Genomic DNA, 27,322 nt, shown 5'->3' with positions numbered 1-27,322 from the left:
TATAACAGTGTTTGTGCAATCCCTATCATGTTTACAGTATTTTTCAGCTATGTCTATATAACAGTGTTTGTACAATCCCTATCATGTTTACAGTATTTTTCAGCTATGTCTATATAATAGTGTTTGTGCAATCCCTATCATGTTTACAGTATTTTTCAGCTATGTCTATATAATAGTGTTTGTGCAATCCCTATCATGTTTACGGTATTTTCAGCTATGTCTATATAACAGTGTTTGTACAATCCCTATCATGTTTACAGTATTTTTCAGCTATGTCTATATAATAGTGTTTGTACAATCCCTATCATGTTTACGGTATTTTTCAGCTATGTCTATATAATAGTGTTTGTGCAATCCCTATCATGTTTACGGTATTTTTCAGCTATGTCTATATAATAGTGTTTGTGCAATCCCTATCATGTTTACGGTATTTTTCAGCTATGTCTATATAATAGTGTTTGTGCAATCCCTATCATGTTTACGGTATTTTTCAGCTATGTCTATATAATAGTGTTTGTACAATCCCTATCATGTTTACGGTATTTTTCAGCTATGTCTATATAACAGTGTTTGTGCAATCCCTATCATGTTTACGGTATTTTTCAGCTATGTCTATATAATAGTGTTTGTGCAATCCCTATCATGTTTACAGTATTTTTCAGCTATGTCTATATAATAGTGTTTGTACAATCCCCAGTGCAACAGTCTTGCTACATTATTGTGCCTTTCAGTGTACAGACCTACTGTCATGAGTTTATCAAACCCAGCAAGAAGACGTATGACTGTTTCCAGTTCTTTTTTTACAGAACCTGCATTTGTCTTTTTTGTCCCAGATGGTCAGTGAACTTTGCAAATAAGCTTAAATGTAGTCCAATATAATGGGCTGCCATTACTACCCTTTTATCTCCTTAACCATCTGTGTGTCAAATCTTGGTCAACATGAGGTTGTTCCAGGAGATCTCTGTATTTGACACTATAATTATGGATTTTCAAAATTTCTTTACTTCTTATCTGATCCTTTCCCTTATATTCTTTCTTTATTTTGTTTTTTTTTTGGCACATCCAGTTGCTGATTTTTTTTTCTTCAAGTTAGATTTCCATTCATACTTCACACTGAAATGATTCTGCTAACTAAGCAAGGATGCCATATTGGACTTCTTTTCCTCTTGTTTTAAAAATGTCACTATGTTTGGATCTGGTGAGGTTAGCAGATATGTATGCAGTCCCATGATTGCATCTCTATACATGTAATCAATTTTGAGGAGGCCCATGCTTTCTTCAGAGTGAGGAATATATAACCTTGGTATACAGTGACTGTATATATCATTTGATAAGTGCGAAGCATTTTTCTTGTTTTCTTTTTCAACTGATCCAGTGCTTTTCGGGTCTTGTCAGTCACCCCAAGTGTATGTTAGAAAAGAAGAGTAAATTGGTTTATAGCATGGACTTTATAGCTAGATGTCAAGGCAGTTTTCAATATTAGTTTTAGTTTTTTGAAGTATTCTTTACTGAGTTCTATTCTCATTTGTTCATGTTTTATTGCCAATCCTTCATCTGTTCCCACATATTTATACATTCCTTCCTGATTAGGTTCTTTTATATCTTACTCCTGTCCCTGAAGGTTGTTTTATATCATACTCCTGTCCCTGATTAGGTTCTTTTATATCATACTCCTGTCCCTGATTAGGTTCTTTTATATCATACTCCTGTCCCTGAGTATTTTTTTTTATATAGGTTCATAGGTTCATAGGTTCATACTAGGCTATCTGCCCTAGGGCATTTATAAGCCTAGCCAGAATGTGTTTGGCTTTCGCCACCCATTTTAAATTTATTTTGCTATGCCCTTTTCCGAGGTTAGTATACTGTGCCTCTGTCTAACAGTGACACAGAAGTGATACCCGGGGTAAACCTACGATCTCCCATCCACTCATCAAAATTCCTCTTGAAGAGAGTCAATGAGGGACTATGCCTAACCTGGACTGGGATTTTATTCCAGAGTGAAGGGAGCCTCTGGGTTATGAATCTGTCCCTCCAGCATGTCCTATTTATTTCAGTGCTGAGGTTAAAGTCTCTCGAGCGCATAGCTCGATGGAATTTGGATTTTCTGAGGTGCAGCATGTCCATTAATTCCGGGTTGGACATGGCTTTATACGTCAGGCACAGATCGCCTCTGAACAGGCGGTATGCCACTGAGTAGAGCTGGAGTTTCTTTAACCGGGCAGCATATGGCATCTGTTTGAGCCCTTTGATCCTCTTGGTGAGGTACTTTTGGGGTCTTTCCAGTTGCTGCAGGTGTCTGGTAAGGTATATCCCAAAGGGGCCATTGTACTCTATTTTGGGCCTGATGAGGGATGATTAAAGTGGCACGATGACCTCCCTGATCTAGATGTGAATCCCTTCATGATTAGGTGGGCTATATAAAATGTTTTCTAACCACTTTGGCCACGTGGTTGTCAAATGAGAGATTGCTATCAACTTGGGTCCCCAGGTCCCTAATTACTTCTTCTGTACTTAATGGATTACCACCTATGTGGTAATTTGTGGGCACTTTGTTTTTGCCAAAGGGATGACTATACACTTTTGGCATTTAGCTTGAGGCCATGGCTCTGGCACCAGTTGTCTGTTTCTATGAGGCCCTTTTGGAGGATGCTTGTGTCGGCTGGAGAGTCGATTATGGTGCCCAGTTTGCAGTCATCTGTGAACTTGGTCAGCCACAGTCCTTCCATGTTGGCCTGTACCTCCGAGAAATATATACCGAACAAGAGAGGTCCCAGGACTGAGCCTTGTGGGACACCACTTGTAACTGGTTTGGAGTCTGACATGACTCCAGCAATTCTAACCATGTGGGTTCTGTCCTTGAGCCAGTTTGCAATCCATCTAGTGACATAGGGGTTTATATTTAAGCTGGTGAGCTTATCTATAATGCCAGTGGGGTATTGTATCGAAGGCTTTTGCGAGGTCCAGGTAGGCTGTGTGGACCACCTTCCCCTCGTTAATGGCCTTGGTGACTGTTTCAAAGAAATCAACCAGGTTTAAGAGGCAGGATCTGCCCTTAACAAAGCTGAACAGGGTAGGATCCAGTGTCTGTAGGGCCCCGATATCTTTATTTATGAGGTCCATGATGATCCTTTCCATAGCTTTGCAGACCAAGCTAGTCAGGCTTATGGGGCGATAGTTTCCAGGATCCGTTGAGGCACCACCTTTATGGAGAGGGACCACTGTTGCTGTATGCCACTCTTTGGGCACATATCCTGTAGTAAGGCTGAGATTGAACAGTAGTTTTATGTTTGGGTTTAGCTCTTCTTGGAGTTCATGTAGGACACAGCCCGGGACACTGTCTGGTCCCATTGATGCTGTGTTTTTTGCTTTGGAGTGGGCGGCTCTTACCTGAGCATCTGAGATGTCAGGGGGGCAGCACTCTGCTGGGATAGATATTTGCCCTTTTGGTGTGGAGGGATGGGGAGAAGTTTGCGCTGAACCTGTCAGCTAGGATGTTGGCAATGTCTGTGGGTTCAGTGTATTTTTTGTCATTTTGGACTAATTCTGAGCATATCTGGGAATTACCACCCAGGTTCCTAACATAACTAAAGAAAGCCTTGTGATTATCCTTAGTGTTCTGTGCAATTTTTCTCTCGAAGCTGGCCTTAGACAATTTTATGAGTGCCCGTAGTTTTTTGCTAATACTGATCAGTGATGCCTTCCCTTTTTGAGATTTTGTTCTATCATTTAGTAGCTTCCTCCTTCTATTGTATAGTTTGTTTATGGCTGGGGTCCACCAGACAGGGCATCTGCCTTTGGAGGATTGGGTCTTGGTTTTATTTGGGATCGCATGATCCATGCATTCCTGAAGGTGTTCATAGAATGCGTTTATAAAGGATTCTGCGGTCTGGGCCGTATTTTCCACAGGCCCGGGGTCTTTGAAGGATTCCACCTCGGTTTTGAGGAGTGTGAAATTTGCTTTAGAGAAGTTTTTCACTGTGGTTTTCTGGGCAGGGGGTGGGGTCGGGATGAGAATATCCGGTGAGATTAGTTTATGGTCTGATCTTACCAGTGAGGGATACACTTCTGGTCTGGAGCATAGAGTCCCCATGTTGGTGATGATCAGGTCCAATATGTTTTCCCCTCTTGTGGGAGTGGTAACAAGTTGTTCCATAGCATTTGAGTTTATAAATTCTAGGAACCTTTGGGCTAGGGTGTTGGAGCTAGAGTAATGCTCCCAGTCTATGTTTGGGTAGTTGAAGTCACCCAATATAATGGTGTTTGGAGAGACCTTCATATTTTCCAGTGTTCTCAGAAAGGCCGAGTGGGGTTCCTGGGTTTGGGAGGGTGGTCTGTAGCAGGCTATAAACTGGAAGGCAGTTTTACCCACTGTTAGTTGCACATGGATAGTCTCTGATGCTTCGTGCTTTGCCACCAACCTGGAGGTGTGGATATCTTTGATGAATATCGATACTCCCCTCCTTTTGTGGTTCGGTCCAAGTTTTGGGGCCAAAAGCATGGTATGAGGTATAACCTGGTAGTGCTGGGGTGCTCTCAGGAGCCCTGAACCAGGTTTCTGTTACTGCACAGATATCGATGTTCTCCATGCTAAGGAGAGTTTCGAGTGCGTGCATCTTGAGGTTTAGACTTCTGGCGTTGAGTAGCATTACTCTTAGTTTCTTATCCCTTGTGATACCTATGGAGGTGGGTCTGTCTTTTGAGCCTTTCCTAAAAAAGGCACTATGGAGGTAGCAAGAGCCTTTGCCAATATCCGAAAGCCCAGGGGTGACAGGTGCAAGCCGTCCCTAGCGAAGCATCGTGGCTTGTTGAGCATATCATCCCAAGCTGACAGGCATTGGATCCCCTTTGAATGAAACCAGTACTTAAGCCAATTGTTGAAATTGATCATCTTGTCTTCATATTGTGGCATCATTCTTGGTGAGGGTAAGATGCTACTCAAGGTCAAGGTCATACCGGCCTGGGCTACATGCTCAGAGAGCTCCTTTATGTCTCTTTTCATGTAGTCCAGGGAGGTACGTCTCAGGTCATTCACACCAGCATGGACAATGACTGAGTCATATTTGTACTTGCCTTGGAGTGACCTGAGTGCTTGTGTTATGTGGCGGATCCTAGCGCCCGACAGGCTGCTCACCGTGACCCTCTCCTTGTTCAGCCTGGTGAGTATCATACTCCTGTCCCTGAGTAGGTTCTTTTATATCATACTCCTGTCCCTGAGTAGGTTCTTTTATATCATACTCCTGTCCCTGAGTAGGTTCTTTTATATCATACTCCTGTCCCTGATTAGGTTCTTTTATATCATACTCCTGTCCCTGATTAGGTTCTTTTATATCATACTCCTGTCCCTGATTAGGTTCTTTTATATCATACTCCTGTCCTAGATCATTATTTTCTTGGTGCTATAGCTTTCCTGTTTTAAATGTTGTTTTTGCACATTTATCAAGACCAAATGACATTTTTATATCATCTGAGAAAGTTGTAATCATTTGTAGTTGTGCTTTCAAATCCTTATCTAATGAACAATGCAATATAAGTCATCCACAAAAAGTAAATGAGATCTTTAAACAAGATTGGTTTCCGGGAGCAAACTTTTAACCATAGTGTAATGTGTTTAGTAAATAGCTTAATGGGTTAAGTACAAGCCAAAACAATTTCAGTGACAGATAATCGCCCTGGAATATTCCCCACTGAATTTTTATCACTGGGATAATTTACCCATTGTTATGGCTCAACTGCAAAGTAGTTTGCCAGTGTTTCTTGGTCACTGTAATGTAATTGATCAATGCAGGGTGTATCTTGCACATCTGTAAGCATTCCTTTACCCATAAATGTGGGATGCTGTCAAACGCTTCTTTGCAAAGTATCCATGCTATATTGAGATGCTTCCCCCTTTTACAATTCTCTATTGTGACTTTTTGTAGTAACACGTTATCCTTTGTTCCATGGGATTATCTTTTGTTACCCTTTTCTTCTACAGCCATAACTGAATTTTGTTTGTCTAAATGACTATAAACTCTGTATCATTTCCTGTATATAGCTTGTATATTGTTGGGAGACAAGTTATTGGGCTGTAGATTGTGGGATGGCTTACATGTTCAATCTTAAGGAGGAATATCAATTTTTCCTGCTGTTAACCAGTTTGTCTGCTTGGGATGTGCATAAAAGTAAGTCTTACTCAGGACTAAATCCTTTTAAAAATGTTAATGCTTTTAGCTAGAAGTTAGGTACTGCAGCTGGGCTTGAGGTTTTCCATTTAGGAGCTTTTCTTAATTGTTTTTTTCAATTTTAATGTTGGTTACTTCATCTCATTTCATACCCCCCACATTAGTGCTCCTTTCTGCTTCTTTTAACCTTCATATCCATTCAGCATCTTTGTTATGTTCATCAAGGTCTTCATAAATAGTTTTCCAAAATGTGTCTCTTTCTTCTTCTTTTTTGGTGGTGCTTGTATTTCTTTTTCTTTGTTTCCCAATTCTCTATAAAATCATTTTGTGTCATCCATAAATTGCTTATTGTGTGCTTTTCCTTTATATTTAACTGCATAGATTCTATGTTTTTCTGCCTGTGCTATTTTTTTAATTTATTATGGGCAATATTATATGATAAATCTTGATCTATTTTGGCACTGTGCATTGCTTTTACCGCATGTATCTTTCTGAGTATTTTTGATGATCTGTTCCCTTTTCTATATTCTTCTAACAATGATACTTATTGCCTTAATTGCTTTATAGAGTGGTAATATCTTATCTGCTGTTAGTTTAACTGTGCAATAATATATTGTTTATTTCTGTTACATTGTGTGAATTTCTCTTAATAGTCCCGATTACTATATTTAATCTGTTTTATCATTCTTTTAAGATTTTGGGTCTTATTTAGTCTATTTCTTCTGTCTATCTTAATATGTATATCCATTTCTATTAAATCAAGCAGATCTACAATTTAATCATTTTTGTCTGGATTGAGAGTGTCTTCTTTGCTCTCTGTTTCCTATAAGTAATCTACAGAAGGTTCCAGAAACTCTTTCTGTGACATATCCTCTTCAGATGCACTCTTCATATGGCTCTATGTTTTTTCATATGGAAACCCTTTGGCCCATCACTCCGTAACTTTACCTGCATTGGGGATGCCACTGTTTCCTGTGCTTTCCCTTGCTGTGCAACTAGAAATTGTACTATCATCCTGGCTTCCTGCAGAAGTATCCACAGCATCATCATGTTGCAAATCTTCTGCAGATACCTCCTGCTATACCTGTTGCTCCTTAATCTGGGGATCTGTAATTCCATCATGCTGCAACATTGCCTGTGTTGGGTTCTACACATTAAATCCTTCACTTTGCAGATAATCCATAACTCCAGTTTGTATTTGTTTAACTTCTGCCTTATTAATCCTGTTTTCTATACCTCCTCCTTTGTTTTCTTATTTTTGCATTGTGAAATGTTCCATATATGGGTGCTTTTGCCTGTATTTGTCTTCAAATATCTTTGGAGCTGCTTTTTTCTATTGATTAGCTTGGCATTTTGCTTTACATAAATATTATCTGATACCAGATGTCTTTTTATTTCCCTTATTCATGTTTCTTTTGTATGTCTTTCAAAAATCTTTGGATTTTGTCCTTTATATTTTCTTGCATCCTCTGTTACTTATTTTTCCAGGCAGCCCAGTGTTCCTTCGTTTATGTAATGTTTTTCACAAATCTGCTGTATTGATGAATACTAATTTCACTTTGAAGCCTTTGACAGTTCTTGTATGATTATTTTAATTTCCTTTAATTTTAATCTTTCTAAATATCTTCTATCTGGAAATTCTGGGCTTCTTGCATAATAATAACAATACATAATTTCTTTCTTATCCTCAATAGCCTACTTTGTCAACTTTATGCCTCTTTTTGGGCTGTCAGTTTTTGTGGACTTTCCCTCTGTGGGGGGGGGGGGGTGTCCTCCCCTGAACCTAGCCTAATCCAATTGCAGGAATGTTTATATATACTGAGATTCTACACTGTCTTTTTTTTCCAGTCCTGCCTCCAGTGTGTACACCCAGATTTGGTACATTTTTATCCAGGGACCTGTGCACCCAACTGTCTGTTTTATTTTTAAACCTACCTTTTTCCATGTTGTATTCTATATAAAATATAGTCTACATATCAGTGTCATCTTGGTGAGATGTTCTGTAGTCTAGGTAAGGCACTGGCTACTTTCCTATTTAGTGTCTGTACACATCTTGCATATAATATTGCAATTGTTTGTATTGCTGTTTTGTATTATTTTCTAGAGCAATGTGTGTTTCAAATGGCTGTGTGAGTGTGCCTTTCTTTGAAGGAAGAAATCCTGAACAAAGAATACAACCATTTTTCTTGTTTTGTTTGCAGTGACTATGACTGTGTCATGTGAATGAATCAAACATAGTATTTATTTCAGATATTTCTACTGGGATTTTCCTTACTTAATAATACTAAAATTTTGCTTAGGACATTAATAGGCAGCTGCTACAGTATTGTATTGTCCTGGCTTCTTAAATTCCAGCACTTTTTTTTTCTTAAGAAAATATTACAAGTAGTGGCAAACCCACCAGAAGGACTCCATAATAAAGCCATGCTTACAAAAACACCATTTTGGGAGGTAGGTTTCTCAAATGTTAAAAAGTATACTAATCATTCTGTTTTGTGATCAAGCTATATGCTAAAATAAGTAAAGGGCTGCCACTGAGTTTTCCTGGATCTAGTTTATTGTTTCAACTGTTTTACATTTTTTTATTGTAAAAACATTGAGGCATATTTCTATAAAACTCAGTACAAGAAAAAGATATCTCACAGTTTGTGTTTTTGCAGTTTGACAGATCCCCGTTACATATTGCAGCGGAACGAGGTCATACAAATGTCGTTGAAATCCTAACAGACAAATTTAGATCCAATGTCCTTGCTAGAACCAAGGTATGTAACTTCTTGATTTTGTAATTTTGCAACGATTTATCATTCATCCATTATGTAGAGTAAAAATAACAGAAAGTAAATCAGTTAGAGAATGACAAGTAGGTTCAAACCCCACATGGCTCATAAATGTGCACACTGATTGGCCTTCCCAGTAAGCCAGCCCATTGTAAACCCAAAATATGCCAAGAAGAACAAGTCCAGCCAGACTGGTCGCACACACTTCTTCCTAATGTTGTACAGTGTCTTTTTCTTCTCCATATTTTTGCTCACTTACCAGACAGTTATTTATTCAGTAATACAAGACAAGTTTCTTACTATCATTCTATTACAAAATGCATGTAGATCCAAAACCTCTCCTTCTGTTAACTTTTAAAGTGTATTAGAATTATACTTAAACATTATGCCTGATTCTGTTGCTTTCCCAAAGTCAAAACTTATGCAAAAAACTGAAACCTACACTGTTGATGAATGAAAACAATATTCAGAAATGTGCATGTTGATCGGACAGACCAATCAGCATGCTCATTGTATATTATTTCCCATCAAAACTTTTGTTAACTCGCTTTCTCTCTGTGCAGCTAAACAGAGAATTTAACATATAATGATAAAAAAAAACTAGTAAACTGCTCCATGGGGCAAATAATGCAATATATTACTACATTAAAAAAAAAAACTCAAGCTCCATGGTATACCTCACAACCCCTTACATTTTTAGGGATATGTCTGTCATTATTTAGCAACTTCATTTCTCAGTGATTTGCTAGGAAACCAAAGCTTTTTGAAAAAGATACAAAAGTATGAAACAAACATCTACACATTCTGAAAAAATGTAGACATAGAAGGATCATGAAGACTCTATACAGAAGATAGTACAGAAGTTTTATAAAAATATATATATATCAGATACAGTAAAGTACTCTGCAGCAATTCACAAGTACAGAAGAGCATGTGCAGTGATGGCTTACATGCTTCGTACTACCAGAAGATGGCAAGGAATAATAAAGTTCTTTTTTATGGTGCCATTATTTAGAAAAGATAAGACTTTTTTCTTAAATAATGTCATTGTATATTAACAATAATCTGCCTCCTGTTTGTTGATTTGTTTAATCACTCGGTCTTTGCTCGTGTGATCAAACCATGCCAGCCATAGGTAAGTTTTGCATTACCCAGACCCAATCATGGATTAGTGCTCAACTGGTTTGTTAAGAATGTGGATGTTCAGTAACATATGACACCAAGGCCTGTACTGCAAGGAAAATACCCTTTAATATTTAAGTGTGGGTACTTTTAATGAAATAGCAAACATCCATTCTTTGTCTGATTATATTTACCAAATTGTGAACAACCTCTTAGCACAGGAAATCTGGACAAAGCCATAAATAATGGTGGGGGGGGGGGGGCAAAGACCCTAAAATATGGAATTTTTTAAACTCTTGCTCTTACAAATTTAGAATGTTGATAGAATAACAGGTTTTGCATTAGCATGAATTTTCTAAAGAGTATGAAGTTTGAAACTCAGATGCCTGTTATTGTTTTCTGACTTCCATCCTCAACAACCTGCCAATGATTTGCCAGAAAACTAACATTTTATAAGGAAAAGACCAAGCTAAGAGACAAAATCTGAATAGTTGAGAGTTATTCCAGTGGAAGAGCTGCATTGCATATATACAAAGCTGAAAATAATGGGAGGACAAAGGCCCAAAATCAGGAGCAGACTTTAAATATTGCTTTTATGAACTTGAAAAGTTGGTAAAATAACAGGTCTGCATTAGCATGCTTTTTCGGGAGCATATGAAGCCTGAAACATAAATGATTGTCATCATTTGGCTATTTCAATATTCACTGATTTGCTAAAAAAACAGAAGTGTTATGAGAAAGAGACCCTAAATATGAAGCCAAAGTCTGGATATTCTATGGAATTCAGGACAGTTGAGAGGTATGGTTGTATATCACTTTGTAAGCATGCTCTATAGTGTTTAACATTGCTGGACATGCTCTGTGAAGGTTGAATGCCATTAGGATTTAAATATAACATTTCTACCATATGAGCTGAATGTGTGATTTTTTTCTTTCATAAGTATTGTGAGGCATTAATATCACAAGATATATTGGTGCTTCACCATGTGGACCAGCTGAAATACACTACATATCACACTGAAAAAAAAATAACCATATGATAAGTTTGTTTGGCAAATGTTTTACAATGTGCTCTGAGTAAAAAACATTCTGACGCAGACCAATCTAGGGATGCCACAGAACAGTAGCTTGTGTTTTCATGCATGAGAAGGTATTCTTTAGAGAAGGCATGGCAGTTGTATCAGTAGGCTACAGAAGAAATTTAAAGTTTAAGATCCATCAAATCACACATGCCCTCAAGTCCTTGAACAACAAATACCAGTATGACTCTGTCATAGTACATGTGGGTGTCTATGACTTGAAGTGTACCTGACTGGACAATATGATGAGATATATGATGGCGCTATCAAATGGGAGCATGTCAATCTGATTTCAGTAAATACAAAGAAACCAAAGCCGGTGTGCAGAGACCACCCACAACAAAAGTGGAAATTGCCTTTTTCTCCACTGTTGTGTGACCTCAGAATTGGTTATACAAATTTGGGGGGGGGTGTTGGGGGCTTGCCCCTGTAAAAAAATGTTTCAATGTTCGTTGAAGGCAGTTTCAGTGAACTGGTTTCAGTTTATTTGCATTTGTCAAAGCCATCTTTGATGGCTCGACATGGGTCCCTCTTAAACTATGTGTCCCAGGGAGGTATGATCCTATCATTGAGTAGCATTCTACCTTCTCCAAGGATGATGACACATTATGAGCAAAAACAATTGACTTCAATAATTGGCAATTTTTTGGTGTCATCAAAGGGGGGGGGGTCCAATATTTGTCAGCCTTGGGAGAGTATAATCGACAGTAGATGCTACCTTGCCAGTGATAGCCTGTATCTGTCCTCTCTAGGGTTTCATTTATTGGTAAAGACATTTCCCACATCATAGTTCCTTCTTTAGGCAATGCCTTCCTGAAAGCCTACTGATATAACAAAGCAAGCAAAGGAAAATATGAAAATGTTACTGATTGATGCTAGTAGCCTAAATAACTCCACTCCCTACAAACCCTCCTCACTCTGGAGGATGTAGGTGTCTGTGTAGTGATTGAGACATGATATAAAACAGCAGAGAACATGCTGGCTGTGGGGCTATAACAGTTTCTATACATTTAGACCAGATACTGCACAGGAGAGAAAAAAAAGGTGTCATTCTCTTAATCTTCATCCAGATGAGGCTGAATCAAGGCTGGCAAACCAACATGACGCACTTAGAGCTTCATGTTCAAATAACCATCAGAAATGTCCCATAGCATATATAGGATAGCCGTAGAACTCCCTCTATGACCCAAGAATGCTACAGTGCGTATCTCCAGGAAATGGACTCACTAAAGTATTAAACCCAGTACTATTTTCCTAGGTGATGTAAACTATCCAGCTGTAGATTGGGAGGCCTGCACCACCACAAGAGCACAAGCTCATCAATTCTTCCAGGGAATTTGTACTGACAAAATCCAAGAATCTGTCAGAGGACTCACTATGAGGAATAACATCTTGGATCTTGCAGTTGCTAATAAGAAGACATCTTGCACCATCCCATGCCTATCTTTGTCAATTATTAGGTCTAACCGTAAAGTTCCCTCCTTTGAAATAAAATTGACACAAGAAGCCCCTTCCACCAATGGAACCTTTAGAAATTTCTTGAAGAAAAACTACCTAGTTTTAAATGATACATTAGGAAGCTTCAAATCCCCATCAAACCTAGTTAACTCCACTGAATATGCAGAAACGTGCACCGCCATGCTGTACCAACATGTAAACAGCTACAGAGACGCTGTTTTAACCTGTATGAGCAAACGCAGGGCAAACCCTAGAAACAAAACCCTTTGTGGAACTGTAATATCAAGTAGCTTTACCATAAAAGGAAGATTTTGACTAAAAGTAAGAGGAGTCATTCTGAGAATGATAGAGCCCACATTGTTGAAATAAACAAATAATTCAAGGAGATTAATAAAATCTACAAATGCTAAGTTTGAGGGTGAAATACCTACCCAAGCCAAAGACAATCACAAGGCCTTTTTAGTTTTGCTTGTAATGTCATATACACAGTGCAGCAATGACTTGAGATAATTGTGAAGAATATTACCTATGTTGAATCTGAAGATATAGTTAACCTACTGGCTGATAAGCTGAGCTCATACTTTACCCCTCTCTCCCTTCTGTTTAGCCAACAAGATATACCTGAAACCAACACACCTCCAGCTATCTCACAAGACCAAGTCCTGAAACTGCTATCAAAAGCTAAAATACTACATCAATGGGTCCTTACAATATTCCTGAATGCATCTTAAATAGAATGAAGCATGGTTTAGCTACATCTCCTAATATCAGATTTCATCCACAGCATCCACACAGGTTTTGTATCAAGTGAATGGGGAAGGGTTAGAGTGATTCCCATGCATAAGGGAGGAGCTTCCATAGACCTGTAAGACTGATCAGCTTCAAATGCAAAGCCATGGAAAGACTTATTTTGGAACTAATCAGTTAGGACATATGGAGCCTCCAAAGACTGAACCCATGTCAGTTTGGATTCATCAGGGGCAGGTTATGCATATTCAGCTTGGTGGACTTTGAAAATGTCACCAAAACAGTAGATAATGGTAAAACGGTATACACTGTATACCTCAAACTGGCCATGACTTTTGACATAATCCTCACTTGGGCATAGCAGACCAGGTTAATAAACTGTGAATAAACCCCTGCATTACCCACTGGATTCCCAGATTGCTCACAAATAAGACTCAGGAAATCAAAATGGTGAAGCTACCTTCACAAAGAGACCTGATACCAGTGGATTCCCCCATGGACATTATGTAAGAAAAAAGGTCTCTGAAGTAAAAGCCAATAAAAAGGGCTCTGGCTGACTAGGTTTGAAGATGACTACAAGCTAGGAGCAGTTATTGAATCCCCAAATGACTTAGCTGTCAAGCAGGAAGGCTTTCCCCAAGCAATTAACTGTTTCCAGAGTCATGGACTGACACTAAATGCCAAAAATGCATTCTTGCATCCTTTGAGAAGTCATGTACCCCTAGAAACTACTATATTGACAATACACCCCTGAGAGTTGACCCAGTTGTGACCTATCTTTTTACCAACATGTGCCCACCTTTCCAAGAAAGTCCTTCTATAGTGCTCTGCTTATAAACAAAAGGATTGCAACTAGATCTAGAGATGTCATTGTCTTCTTTTTCTCATTAGGCGAGTCTTTGAGTGTAATGCTCCCTTTGGCATATATCTGTCCAGAGACATGCTACAAGTAGTTACAAAGACTAAAGACTATATCCTCCACGGGCCGCCTCAAAGCTCTGTCACTATACATGGTATCCTACAATCTGCAATGAAGTGCCCTGTGTCTGGCATACAAGGCATCCTCCAACCCGATGCTGATTGATCTACTGCACATCAGCAAGCCAAATTGCATCAGAATGCTCAGTCCTGGGCTGTAAACCTCTTTTACAACAACAACAGAATGGTTTCTAGGGCAGGTATATCTCACAAAAGGTACTGCTACTTTGGACAGACACTCCATCTGAGTAAAAAAAGCTCATTACTGGGAAATAGAAAATGTACCTCAAGACTACTCATGGATGGAGGCAGCTCCTAAATGCTTTATCCCACATATGGTTCCTGTCAAATTGTCTGTGGTATGATTCCAGTTATTCTCACTGGAGGGGGGTAATAATTTAAGAGCACGGATTGATTAAGGTCATTCTAACATCAAATGGGATAAGTTACTTCAGGCACCAGAAGGGAAATAGGCTAGGATTAAAATGTCCCACAAGAGTAGCTAGTATAGTACTTACCCATGACCCTATAAAATAATGGATCTTCTCCATATTCATATCCAAATGGCACACCTCCTTCTGCTAAAGGAGTGTAAGACATTTTATATTTTGCATGGCACTGTCTTGCAATTAGGCAGTGTTTCTTTCTAAGAAGGGGAATCATTTCAAAGCCTCTATCAATCATTTTAAATGAAACAATAGTATGTTGACATTATTTCTGACCACTGGTAACAGGCTACATTGGTACCATGTCAATGGGATGGCACCATATCAGACTCAATTTATTTTAGACCCATCAGTCTGACCAGTATTATGCGTAAAATCAGGGAATGTCAAAATGGAGCTTGTCCAAAATGACACAGGAGACCATATTTTGTTAGTTGTTGTTGACCATTATGAATTGACTAAGAATAGATATTGCCTTTGACACTTAAATAATTATTTGAAGAAGTGATCACAATCCATGATAAAGCATTAGCAGTGCACGCTGCTTATCTTATAAGACATTCAGTGCTATCCTTCATTGGCAACAGCTGACAAATTAAAATTGCTAAACTGATGCAAATTAACACAACTCTCTTACAGTCAACATGTGGATCATTGCATCATAATTATTAATTATGCCTGGGAAGAATAATAAAGCAGTAAGTATCCGTGGAACAGCCTGAGGGAATCGTATGCCCTGCAAGACTGCAGTGGCAAACTATGCATTGTTCTTGCATTGTATGCCTAGCTTATGATGCCTGAAACAGGTCTTGCTTGATGTCCAAGTAGTTGCCTCACAGATGCTTTGTGCTGGCTTATTCTTCAAAAATGTAACTGTGGAAACTGTTGGCTTCATGGGATGTTCTTTAACCTGTTGATGCAAGATCTTGCCATGAAGGTCATAAAGGTCAAAATAAAACAAATACAATTTGCTAGCCACATGTAGCTGTATCACATTAAGGGTAGTATAAACAGGGTACATCCACCTGGTACCAGCTTGTAGGGGCACTGAACTTAAAAAAATATATTGCTTACATGCTTGCGAATGCATGTTAGATGGCTTTTAAACTTTTTGACAAGCTGTCCTTTTTAAATGCAGTTAAAACTACCTTAAAAACAGAACAGTTGCACTCACTTAACTGAGAGCATATAGACTCAAACATTTTAAAATGTCAGCCAGTACTGCCAGTCATTGTGTATTCCAATGCTAACTCATCTAGCTCTTGATAGATTTAGCACCGCAGCTGCCACTGCTGGGGTCTCTGATGAGTGATATGACACAGCCATGTAGGTGGGATGCTGATCCTGTTTCCACATAGTCATGTTATGCAGCCTAGTACATATTGGACACAACTTGATTGCTGTCCCAGGGGTATAATGCAGAGACCAACAGGATATATCCAGACAACAAAGCCTTTGTTTCGCCACCTGGAACACGCGTTAAGCGATGTTCCATATCTGGCCATTGGAAATGTTGTAAAACATCTTTGACACAGTTTCAGGTTGAGCATGATGCAGTGGCTAGTGCAAGTAAATGTTGTTGGCAGCATATTGATGCAGGTGTGAACATGATTACAAGATGCTCAGGAATTCTCGGAGTGAATTTCTCTGTATAAAGACCCAAAATGATATCCATCCATCCCCAACCCCTGCCATGGCAGTTCTTCTGTACCGCACACTGTCATTCACACTCACTCCTAAGGCTACCCAATTTAGAGTGTTCAAGCCACCTAATGCATGCCTTTGGAATATGAGATGAAACTGGAGCACATGGAGGAAACCCAAGTGAACACAGGGAGGACATGCAGACTCTACACAGAAGTCATCTCAGCTAAGAATTGAACTGGGGAACCTTTCCTATGAGGCAACACTATCTGCTGCTGCACTGTGCCATCCAAAGACCCAAAATGATATGTCTGTTGACATCTATGAATCCATATATTGTTTAATTCCCTTCATTTAAATGTCATTTTTGAATTACCTGTGGGATATTCTTGGTACACCAGTATAAACTAATATGTTTGAGCTGCATAGTGTGTGTTGGCAAAAAATGTGCAGACATTCTTGTGTACTATGCAGTCTGTTTATGAATTCCACCCAAGGCAGCCTTCTCTCATATGCTCAAATCCTTTTTGAGCACTTATCACTTCTTGAAATGAATGCCTGTAATGTATAATAACCTGGGTCAATGTGAAAATCGATAAGATGGTTGATTTGCATTTGACTGTACCTTGATAGGATGAGTAATACTTAAACTGCACTGAATAAAGATGTTGAGCAGTACTTTCATGATGCTTTTTGTAGCTTTTTGTGTCCAACCTAGCCATTATAAGTTGCTCCTTCAGATGAGGTCATACAGTGGCAGAGCTGTCGAATGTTTCAGGTTAGATGTGATGAGCTAGCTTATTGTGGCCAGATGTGGCATATGTGTCTACAGATGTTGGAGGAAGCCAGGACTTACCAGCTACATCTGTGTCAAGTGCCATGTCACCCTGTAATGCACCCAGCATTGAAGCTCTGCATCATCATATCACTCATCTACATCCCATGGACAGCCTGGTGCACCATGCAGTGTGACATCTAGATAATTGTCAGCTGTCCTGATTAATGTTTAAGTGAATACATTTCAGCTAATAAGACAGCTCTGCAGTGTTACATCTGACAGCAGAACATCCCAAAGGATGCAGTGGAATGCCCCATGATGCACCCACATAGAACTTCCCAGGGGACATACCATGGTAGAACACAAGGACACATTCCTTAGTATGTAACATGGACACTCATAGAAAACCCAGTGAATGTCCATCATGGTTTCTTCCATAAGTGTGTGTGTGTGTGTGCATGTGTGTGTGTGTGGTTTCCTCTGCCCTTCACTGTGACTGTATTCTTTGCTACTGTGTGGCGTGTCTCCTTTCACTTGTATAATGATAATGGCTTCAATGCTCTTGCGAATCTTGTCAGATAAGTACCGTACTGCCCCTTGTGAGATGTTGCACTGCCCTTTCTGAGATGTTACACTGCCCCATCTCAGCTGTAGCACTAACCCTTGTCAGATGTTGCACTGCCCTGTGTGAGATGTTGTACTGCCCTTTCTGAGATGTTACACTGCCCCGTCTCAGATGTTGCACTGCCCCTTGTCAGATGTTGCACTGCCTCTTGTCAGATGTTGCACCGCCCCTTCTCAGATGCTACACTGCCCCTTCTCAGATGCTACACTACCCCTTCTCACATGTTGCACTGCCCCTTGTCAGATGTTGCACTGCCCCTTGTCAGATGTTGCACTGCCCCTTCTCAGCCTAAATATGTGTTTGACAGCAGCACAGATCTGGTAATTGGTAACATTATAATAATCCTCTGATAGTGTTTGTGGATTTCACACTGATGTCATCAATCATGATTGAAAGGGCTATCCTGCAAAGTATTACTTTTTTCTGGGGAAAGTTACTACATATCATATATACTACATTGCTAAATGGCATGATTCCCAAATTTACCATTTAGATGCATCTTTAAAACATCTCCTGCTGGAAGCAGTAGTGGAGATCACACATATGTCACACATTAACCTCTTGCACACAGTCAAAATAATGAATATCCACATTTTTTTATGAACCCATATGCACTACAGACCCAGTAATGGAAATTAAAAGAATGGTAACTCTTCTTGTTGATGCAAGTAACCCTGATGGACCAGGGAGGATCTCAGTTGCAACATGCATACAGTCATTGGCACCCAGTTATGTAGTAAGGAAAGCAGTGTTATAGAAACCATGCATTATGGTGGCACTGTCTTCTTGGGTCCTAGGAAACTAAATATAATCTTCTACAGCAAACAAAGAAATCCAAACCAGCCCAAACGTTGAAAATGTTGAAACACAGGTGCCCGGTAGGAAGGTAGCTGGAATAAAGAAACTGAACCACGACAAAGTAAAATCTTTTTTTTTAATACAAAATGGTAAGCACTTTCACAATGGTAACCATTGCTTCATCAGACAATTCGTTCAAACAGCAACAACACTTAAATACTTTAATTCATTACAAGAACAACCAATCCTACCACTCAAAACTAATTCAGCACTCAGCAATCAATTAATTACTATGGTTATGTTTTGCCTTTGGTTAATTGCTAAAGTCAGAAAAGTTCTGAAAAATTCTGTTTAAAAACCACATACACAAAATATAAAGGCAAGGACAAGTGGATAAATATAAATAAAATACATAAATAGTCTAAATACATATGCTCATGTTCCTATTTAGTAACTACTTATGTGCATAGATATAAACATAGAAATATATATAAAATATATATATAAAAGTATAAGCAGTACACACTCAACAGCTTAATAAATACATATATTCTGCCTAATAAATGCACATGTTGTCCACCTAGTAAATGCATATACTTTAATACACATATTTCAACAAATGTTTGTCTTTAATGATATCTATGCTAAAAATAGCTCAAGAAATACTGTCATATTGACCCAAAGCCCTGCATGTGTTTATGTAGTCTTCTCATGTTAAAACAACATTTACTTAAGTGGTATTATTATTTTTATTTATTATTTTAACCTTCTAGATTTTAGCACTGGCTTCAGTGGAACACTATCATTCAAACCCAAACCTCTATGTGCTCCTAAATGCAAAATCCATTTTACTTCCATATTTTCAGTAGTATTGTCTATGTCCCCCATCCTGTTGCTAACATTCTGGATGTGTAAAACCTGAAACAAAAATATATGGTCATCCCCCTTCTCCAATGTATGCTTAGCCAAAGCACTATGCAGTTGCCTTTTTGTAGTGCAGTAAAGGTGATCCCTTATCTGTTCCCTAAGGTGACGGTTAGTTTTGCCAACATAGAAATAGAAACATGTTGTGTGGTGAGCTACATATACTACATTCTTAGTATTACAATCAGCAGAATTCCTTTGCTCCCATAGGCACCCTGTTTCAGGGTGCTTAAAAACACTTGATTTATCTATATATATGCACTGTGTACATTTTCCACATCTATGGGTACCATTCACTGTGTTATCCATCAGGACAGGTGTTCTTGGATAGCAAAGCTGCTGTTTCAGATTTTTCTTATTTCTAAATGCAAAATGTGGTTGTCCATCCACTATGTTGGTGGTATCCTCATCTACTAACAACATATGCCAATTTTGTCGTATGATGGTTTCAAACCTTTTCACATCCCTTGTACATGGTAAAACCATCAGAATGTGTGGCAGTACACTATTCCTGATACCTACCCTGTCTCTATCAGAGCAGTAGGGCTTAGCTTTACCTTTTCTTTCCTTGTGTACATTATGGTGCACCTTATCAATTTCATGTTCACTATACCCCCTATTAATGAAACCTGTTCTTAGCTTAGTTAACTCATTTCTATACACTTCCTCTTGACAACGTAGGTGAGATGTTCTCTTTGCCTGGCCTCTGATTATGTTAGGAAAAATCCTAGGGTTATGCATGCTGTTTCTGTGTAGAAAAGATGGTCTGTAACATTGTTTCCTATGTATTTTTGTAAACCATTGGTCATTTTCTCTGTATATGGTAAAGTCCAGGAAGTCTAGACTCATCTCAGAACAGTTCATCGTGAACTTTAAAAAGTCACTGGTATTGTTCAGGTATGCATAGAGGGATTTAAATTGTTCACCATCACCATTCCAAAAAATAAAAATAAAAAGAACATCTATGAAACACTTGTAAAAGGCTATTTGGGGATTGCCTAATAGATGTTCATATTCCCAGTTAACCATAACCAGGTTTGCATATGTGTTGGCACAATTTGTGCCCATGGTAACCCCTGACAATTGCTTGTAGCATGTGCCATTGAACATACATATGTTGTGCTCTAGTACCAATTCTAGTAACATACAGAGAAAGTCTATTTTAGTATTAGAAAACTTTCCCTGCCTTGTCAACACTGATTTCACCATGGTTATCCTCTGGTCATTAGGTATATTTGTAAATAAAGACACTACATCTAGTGTGGCCTGCATCCCCGTATCTGCTGTTCCCATTTACTTCACTGCCCCATAAAGGTCCACTAAAAACTGTTCTGTGTCTTTCAAGACATATACATATTCATTAAGTGCTGTCTTCAATTCCTTATCCCGGTATGTAGAGATGGGTTCTGTTAGCCATCCTGCCCCTGCTACTATAGGTCTAAATTTCGGGTTATATGGGTCTTTGTGTATCTTGGGGAGGCCATGGAGTGGATTTTCAACAGTGAAATAATTAAAAAGATCTTTGCTTAATATTTCCATACACATGCCTTCATATAAAGTACTAGCAATCTGTTCACTCATTTCAAACACAATTGTTGTTAGTACTTCAACATGTACATTTAGACTCAATAACATTTCTTGCATAGCTGTGTTATAAAAGTCAGCATTCAGTATCACCACTGATCCCCCTTTATCAGTGGGTCTTAAAACTATGCTATCATTATTCTGCAAGTCACACAATGCTTTATGCTCACTCTTTGTCAAGTTATACTTTCCTTCTCCTAAACAACTATTATTTCCTGTGCTATAAATGGCATTTTCACAAGCTTTTAAGAAGGTTTCTATATTATGCGGCAATATTGGTACATACAGACGGTTTTTCTTAAACTGAACATCCCTTGCCTCGTTGCCATTTCCAAACTGTTGTTTCAATGTTACATTTCTAGTAAACATATGCAGGCATAACAAAAATTCACTAATGTCCATTTTAGTCGAAGGTATAAAATTTAAACCTCTGTTTAATAAAGAAGTCTCAGCTGCAGACAGTTCATATTTGGAAATATTCCATATTAACTCTCCTGCCCATACCCCCATATTTTCTTCTAAGTGTAAGTTTGTAACTGACCTGGTGCCTCTTTTCGTTTCTGGCCCCTGTAAATGTCCTCTTCCACAGATTTTCTCCTCCCTGCTCGAAACGGTAGGGTAGAACAGGAAAAACTTGTTGTTGTCCTCCTTCCATATTACTCTTCCTTCTTACCACCGCTGTAGTTATAGAGGCAGTTGTTGCCTTATCATTAGTTGCCAAAGACGATGGCACTTCCATCGGTGTAGAGTAAACGGAATGTACCTCATTTGGTGAAAGGACACTCCCTCCTGGCTGTTGATTCGTTATTTCCTCTTCCTCCCCGAGTGCATTGGTCATCTCTTCAGACTGTACCCGATGCTCCGCCCTCAGTCTCTCATGCCACTCAAACGATCGAACGCACCCTCTCCTCAGCTGGTAGGCTGTTTGTGGTACCTCTGACTGCCCATTGGTGTCTCTCATAGATCGTAAATTGTGATTAGTAGTGGACCGCTCTGCAGACTCTACAGGTTTCGGCCAAGTAAAAACATGTTGGTTAGTGAAGTCTGTTAAATCCCTACACAGTTTTTTTCTTTTGCTCAAGCAGTCTGGTTTCATAGCGAAGTATTTTATCAATAAGTTCATGCATGAAAACTTCAGTAGTTGCTTCCCCATAACGCACAGACAGTTTGTGTTGTTGCTGACATATCTTTTCATTAAGTTCTTGTTCCACCGGCTTAAAAAAGTCCAGCAACAGTTGTATATATGCTTTACTGGTGTTAAGATTAATTTGTTGCCACTGGGCTAACAAAGTGGGGTAGGTGTTTCCATATGCTGGCATATTAAGTACTCTGAGTCCCCTTGGTAGAACATTTAGGTTTAAGCAGGCTTCAAAATGGAACTGTTGGCTCAGAAGCCGCTTAAACCTGTATAAATCATTCTCCACACTGATTTTCAAATTACATTTCTCAGCTTCATTATTGTTGTTAGTATTAACAGTCTCAGAGTTCATATTAAAAGTACCTGTTTGCAGCAGTGGATTATCTTGATTTGTCAGCAAATTCAGAAGTCTCCTTTCCACATTTATACCAACTGTTGTATCCTCTGCAATGTTCACAGTACCTTCTGCCATCATTAGATACACATGCAGCAAATAAATAAATCCAAACCAGCCCAAACATTGAAAATGTTGAAACACAGGTGCCCAGTAGGAAGGTAGCTGGAATAAAGAAGCTGAACCACGACAAAGAAAAATATTTTTTAATACAAAATGGTGAGCGCTTTTGCAATGGTAACCATTGCTTCATCAGACAATTCATGCAAACAGCAACAACACTTAAATACTTTCATTCATTACAAGAACAATCAATCCTACCACTCAAAATTAATTCAGCACTCAGCATTCAATTAATTACTATGGTTACATTTTGCCTTTGGTAAATTGCTAAAGTCAGAAAAGTTCTGAAAAATTCTATTTAAAAACCACATGCACAAAATATAAAGGCAAGGACATGTGGATGAATATAAGTAAAATACATAAATAGTCTAAATACATATGCTCATGTTCCCCATTTAGTAACTACTTATGTGCATAGATATAAACATAGAAACATATATATATATATATATATATATATATATATATATATATATATATATATACATATATATATATATATATAAGTATAAGCAGTACACACTCAACAGCTTAATAAATACATATATTCTGCCTAATAAATGTACATAATGTCCACCTAGTAAATACATATACTTTAATACACATATTTCAACAAATGCTTGTCTTTAATGATATCTATGCTAAAAGCAGCTCAAGAAATACTGTCATATTGACCCAAAGCCCTGCATGTGTTTATGTAGTCTTCTCATGTTAAAACAACATTTACTTAAATGGTATTATTATTTTTATTTATTATTTTAACCTTCTAGATTTTAGCACTGGCTTCAATGGAACACTATCATTCAAACCCAAACCTCTACGTGCTCCTAAATGCAAAATCCATTTTACTTCCATATTTCCAGTAGTACTGACTATGTCCCCCATCCTGTTGCTAACATTCTGGATGTGTAAGACCTGAAACAAAAATATATGGTCATCCCCCTTCTCCAATGTATGCTTAGCCAAAGCAATATGCAGTTGCCCTTTTCTAGTGCAGTAAAGGTGATCCCTTATCCATTCCCTAAGGTGATGGTTAGTTTTGCCAACATAGAAATGGAAACATGTTGTGCAGTGAGCTACATACACTACATTCTTAGTATTACAATCAGCAGAATTCCTTAGCTCCCATAGGCACCCTGTTTCAGGGTGCTTAAAATACCTTGATTCATCTTTATAAATGCACTGTGTACATTTTCCACATCTATGGGTACAGTTCACTATGTTATCCATCAGGGCAGGTGTCCTTGGATAGCAAAGCTGCTGTTTCAGATTTTTCTTATTTCTAAATGCAAAATGTGGATGTTCTTCATGTTTCACTGCTGCAGTCATTACATTTGGGTAATCCTGCTGGCAGGTTGCCCTCAGCCGGCCTGAATTCCAAAGTCTTGGGTCCTGCATCGGCTGCTGTCACCCCTTCCCTGATGTCAGGTCATCAGGGGTATAAAAGAAGCAGCCAACACCATTTTCTTCAGTCTTTCTTGCCACATGATGCCCGAAGCAGAAGCAGTTCACAAGTGACGGTCGTCTGACTCCTGAGATTTTCGTATTTGAGTTTCAGATCCAAAGTCTTCAATAAAGCTAAGTACCCTGTTGGGGAAACTTTTTTCTTGCTCCAGACCGATGTCAGAAAAAGTTAATAATTGTATTTCTTGTGGAAAGCAAATACCTTATAAGGATTTTCATTCTTACTGTATTCCTTGCCTAGGCCCTGATCACAATGTTACTGGTTGTTGGTTTTGTGCTAGATTTAACCAACGCACTATTAAGCGTCGGTATGATTTTGCTTTAAACATTTTTGGAACATTTTGAACAGTTTAATTATCCTGAAATGTTGTCGGATAGCCATCCGACTACCAGAGTTTACAAAAAACGCAAAGAAAAGGATAGAGAAAAACAACCGAGGCCCAAAACCAAAGACGAAGCTTCTCCTAAGCCAGTCGCCGGTTCGCTGGTTCTCAGTGAGGCGCTTTCGCAGCCCCTGATGCCCGCTACTTTAGAGTCGCAGGCCGCTACCGACTCCCATGTGGAGTCGGCCATGCCGCTGGATACTCAAGGTATTGGAGCCTCAGACGCTAATCCCTCAGATGGGTCTGGAGCCGCTGAGCAGGTACCGGCTTCTGAGGGTGTATTCAGACCTAAACATCTTTACATTAAAACGACTTCAGCTTCAAAGGCAAAGACTAAAGCACCTTCTAAAGCAAGGAAACAAACTCAAGAGCCATGTGGACAGGCCTCTATGCCCAAAAAACAGATGCTCAAAATGGCCGAAGACTTGATTACCTTGATCAGGGGTTCCCATCCCCCTCCTGATAAGAGGCCTAGGCAAGACAATGACTATGAATCTTCAGATCAGGTTTCTATTTCTTCTGATTCCTCTTCTGATCAGGAATATTCTCTTTCACCCTATGAGGATTCTGATGCTGAAGAATCTATACCTTTCGCATCTCCTCCTGAGGGCTATTCCTTTGGGGAAACCTTGCATACCATGAGGGAGCATTTCCACTGGGAGACCCAAGATTTTTCAGAATCTAAAAAGAGGCTCAGGGATTTTCTTTTACTACCTCAGCACAGGCCTCTAGCCATTCCACCTGTTAGACATTGTAGATGATGTGTTTTCGGAGTCTAGTCTGACCCCTGACTCCTTACCCCCAGCTCCTGTTAAGCCTGACAGATATTGCAAGGTTCCTGACTCACACAAATTTCTTTTTAAAAACTCTGCTGCTGACCCAGAAACTATTTCACATGGTCCAAAGGGAGTTAAGGCTTCCACTGCATAAAACCCAAACCCTCTGACAGAGATTCAAGGGCACTGGATAGATGGGGAAAAAAGGTTTACACATCTGCAACTTTGGCTATAAGGGCCTTAAACTGTCAATTTCATATGCTTAAGTATCAGCAACATGTCATGGGATTGCTTAAACAGAAAATGTTGTTAAATTCTGAATGTGCAGAAAATAAGGAAATGCAGGATTTATTGTATGCAGCAGAACAAGTTGGAAAACATACTTTGCAATGTGGTTTTGATTCTTTGGAGGCCTCCTGCAGGGCCGCAGTTATGGGTTCTGTAATTAGGAGGCATGCTTGGTTAAAGGAACAAAATCTGCCTGATCATGTTAAAGTTAAATTACTAGATGCACCTTTACAGCATGATACTTTATTTGGTGTTAAGGCAAAAGAGGTGTTAAAGAAAATGGAGGACAAAGCTAAATCTATGCAAACTGTCAAAAAATTTTTACAAGTACAGCCACCTAAGTTTAGTAGACACTGGCCTACAAAAAATTGGTCCTTCTCTGTGTCAGACTGACCTCAAAGGGGCAGATCCAGACACCCTAGGGGAAGATCCCAGGCGCAAGGTTCTTATAGGCCCAAGCAATGGGGTGCTTCTACCTCCAAAGCTGGATAAGATAGATCACAAACATACAGAAAACAGTCCCGATGACTTCCCCCTGCCTGCACGAAGCACTTATCTTCTGACAGCACCCTTAGGGGGAAAATTATCACTTTTTGCTCAAAACTGGCACATCATAATCCAGGACAAGTGGGTTATAAACAGTGTCACAAGGCTACAAGTTCCATTTCCATACTCTGCCAAAGACAAACGGCTGGCCAGATCTGCCAAAAAATCAATGGGCAAAGTCACAAAAACAAGTCTCATCCCTCATGGACATGGGGACCATTCAACAAGTACCAGAGCAAGAGCAGGGACAAGGATTTTACTCAAGACTGTTCTTGGTACCCAGAAAGGACAAGGCCTGGTGGCTGATACTGGACCTATCTATTCTGAACACTTTCCTGGATATTCGAAAATTCAAGATGTTGACTTTGCAGCAGCTTCTGCCAATGCTGGGCAAGAATGCTTGGCTTGTGACTTTAGACCTAAAAGAGGCAAACCTGCATGTTCCAATCAGACAAATATGCAGAAGATACCTCAGATTCAAGGCTGGCTCAATGCATTACCAATTCTCTGCACTGCCCTTTGGCTTATCTACTGCACCTAGGGTCTTTACAAAGTGCCTGGCACCAGTAATTGCATTCTGCAGACAAAGAGGAATACAAATATATCCTTACTTGGATGACTGTCTCATTCAAGCAGAGAACAAGGACACCCTTCTACAGCATCTGGCATTTGTGAAAAGACTTCTAACATGCCTAGGGTACACAGTCAACAAAAAGAAATCAAAACTAGTACCCTTACAAGAGATAACATTCCTGGGTGCAAGCTTGAATACAGCTGCCCAGATGGCTTATCTCATGCCAGACAATCAAAGGCAACTGACTACCTATTTCAAAATGTTGGCAGCAAAGTCCCAGTTATCTGCAAGAAAAATTCTGCAGGCTTTGGGCTTCATGGCATCCTGCATCCTACTATTTCCATATGCAAGACTGCATATGAGGAAACTTCAATGGTACCTAAAAAGTGTTTGTACTCAACATTGCCACAGCCTGGAAACAGTCATTACTCTCATTCCCTGCCTGCAACAGGAGTTTTGATGGTGGGCAAAGGCTTGTCACTAGAACAAGGGACAGCCATTCACATTACCTCCAG

The 27,322-nt window shown here is 39.2% G+C and overlaps 1 protein-coding gene across 1 annotated transcript in view; it reads left to right on the top strand.

The window, feature by feature from the left end:
- LOC122797762 (serine/threonine-protein phosphatase 6 regulatory ankyrin repeat subunit A-like) overlaps positions 1-27,322 on the top strand; it is a 2,341,865-nt gene that overhangs the window by 848,684 nt on the left and 1,465,859 nt on the right. The window contains exon 8 of the mRNA XM_044066284.1: positions 8,822-8,923. Within this exon, the coding sequence (XP_043922219.1) occupies positions 8,822-8,923 (102 nt within the window). The remainder of the gene's footprint in view (positions 1-8,821; positions 8,924-27,322) is intronic.

The sequence above is a fragment of the Protopterus annectens genome, chromosome 3.part1, assembly GCF_019279795.1.
Source record: "Protopterus annectens isolate FY-2018-M chromosome 3.part1, PAN1.0, whole genome shotgun sequence".
In the NCBI taxonomy this organism is placed as follows: domain Eukaryota; kingdom Metazoa; phylum Chordata; order Ceratodontiformes; family Protopteridae; genus Protopterus; species Protopterus annectens.
Note: the sequence above shows the minus strand (reverse complement) of the source record. Positions and strands in the feature narration are given on the sequence as shown.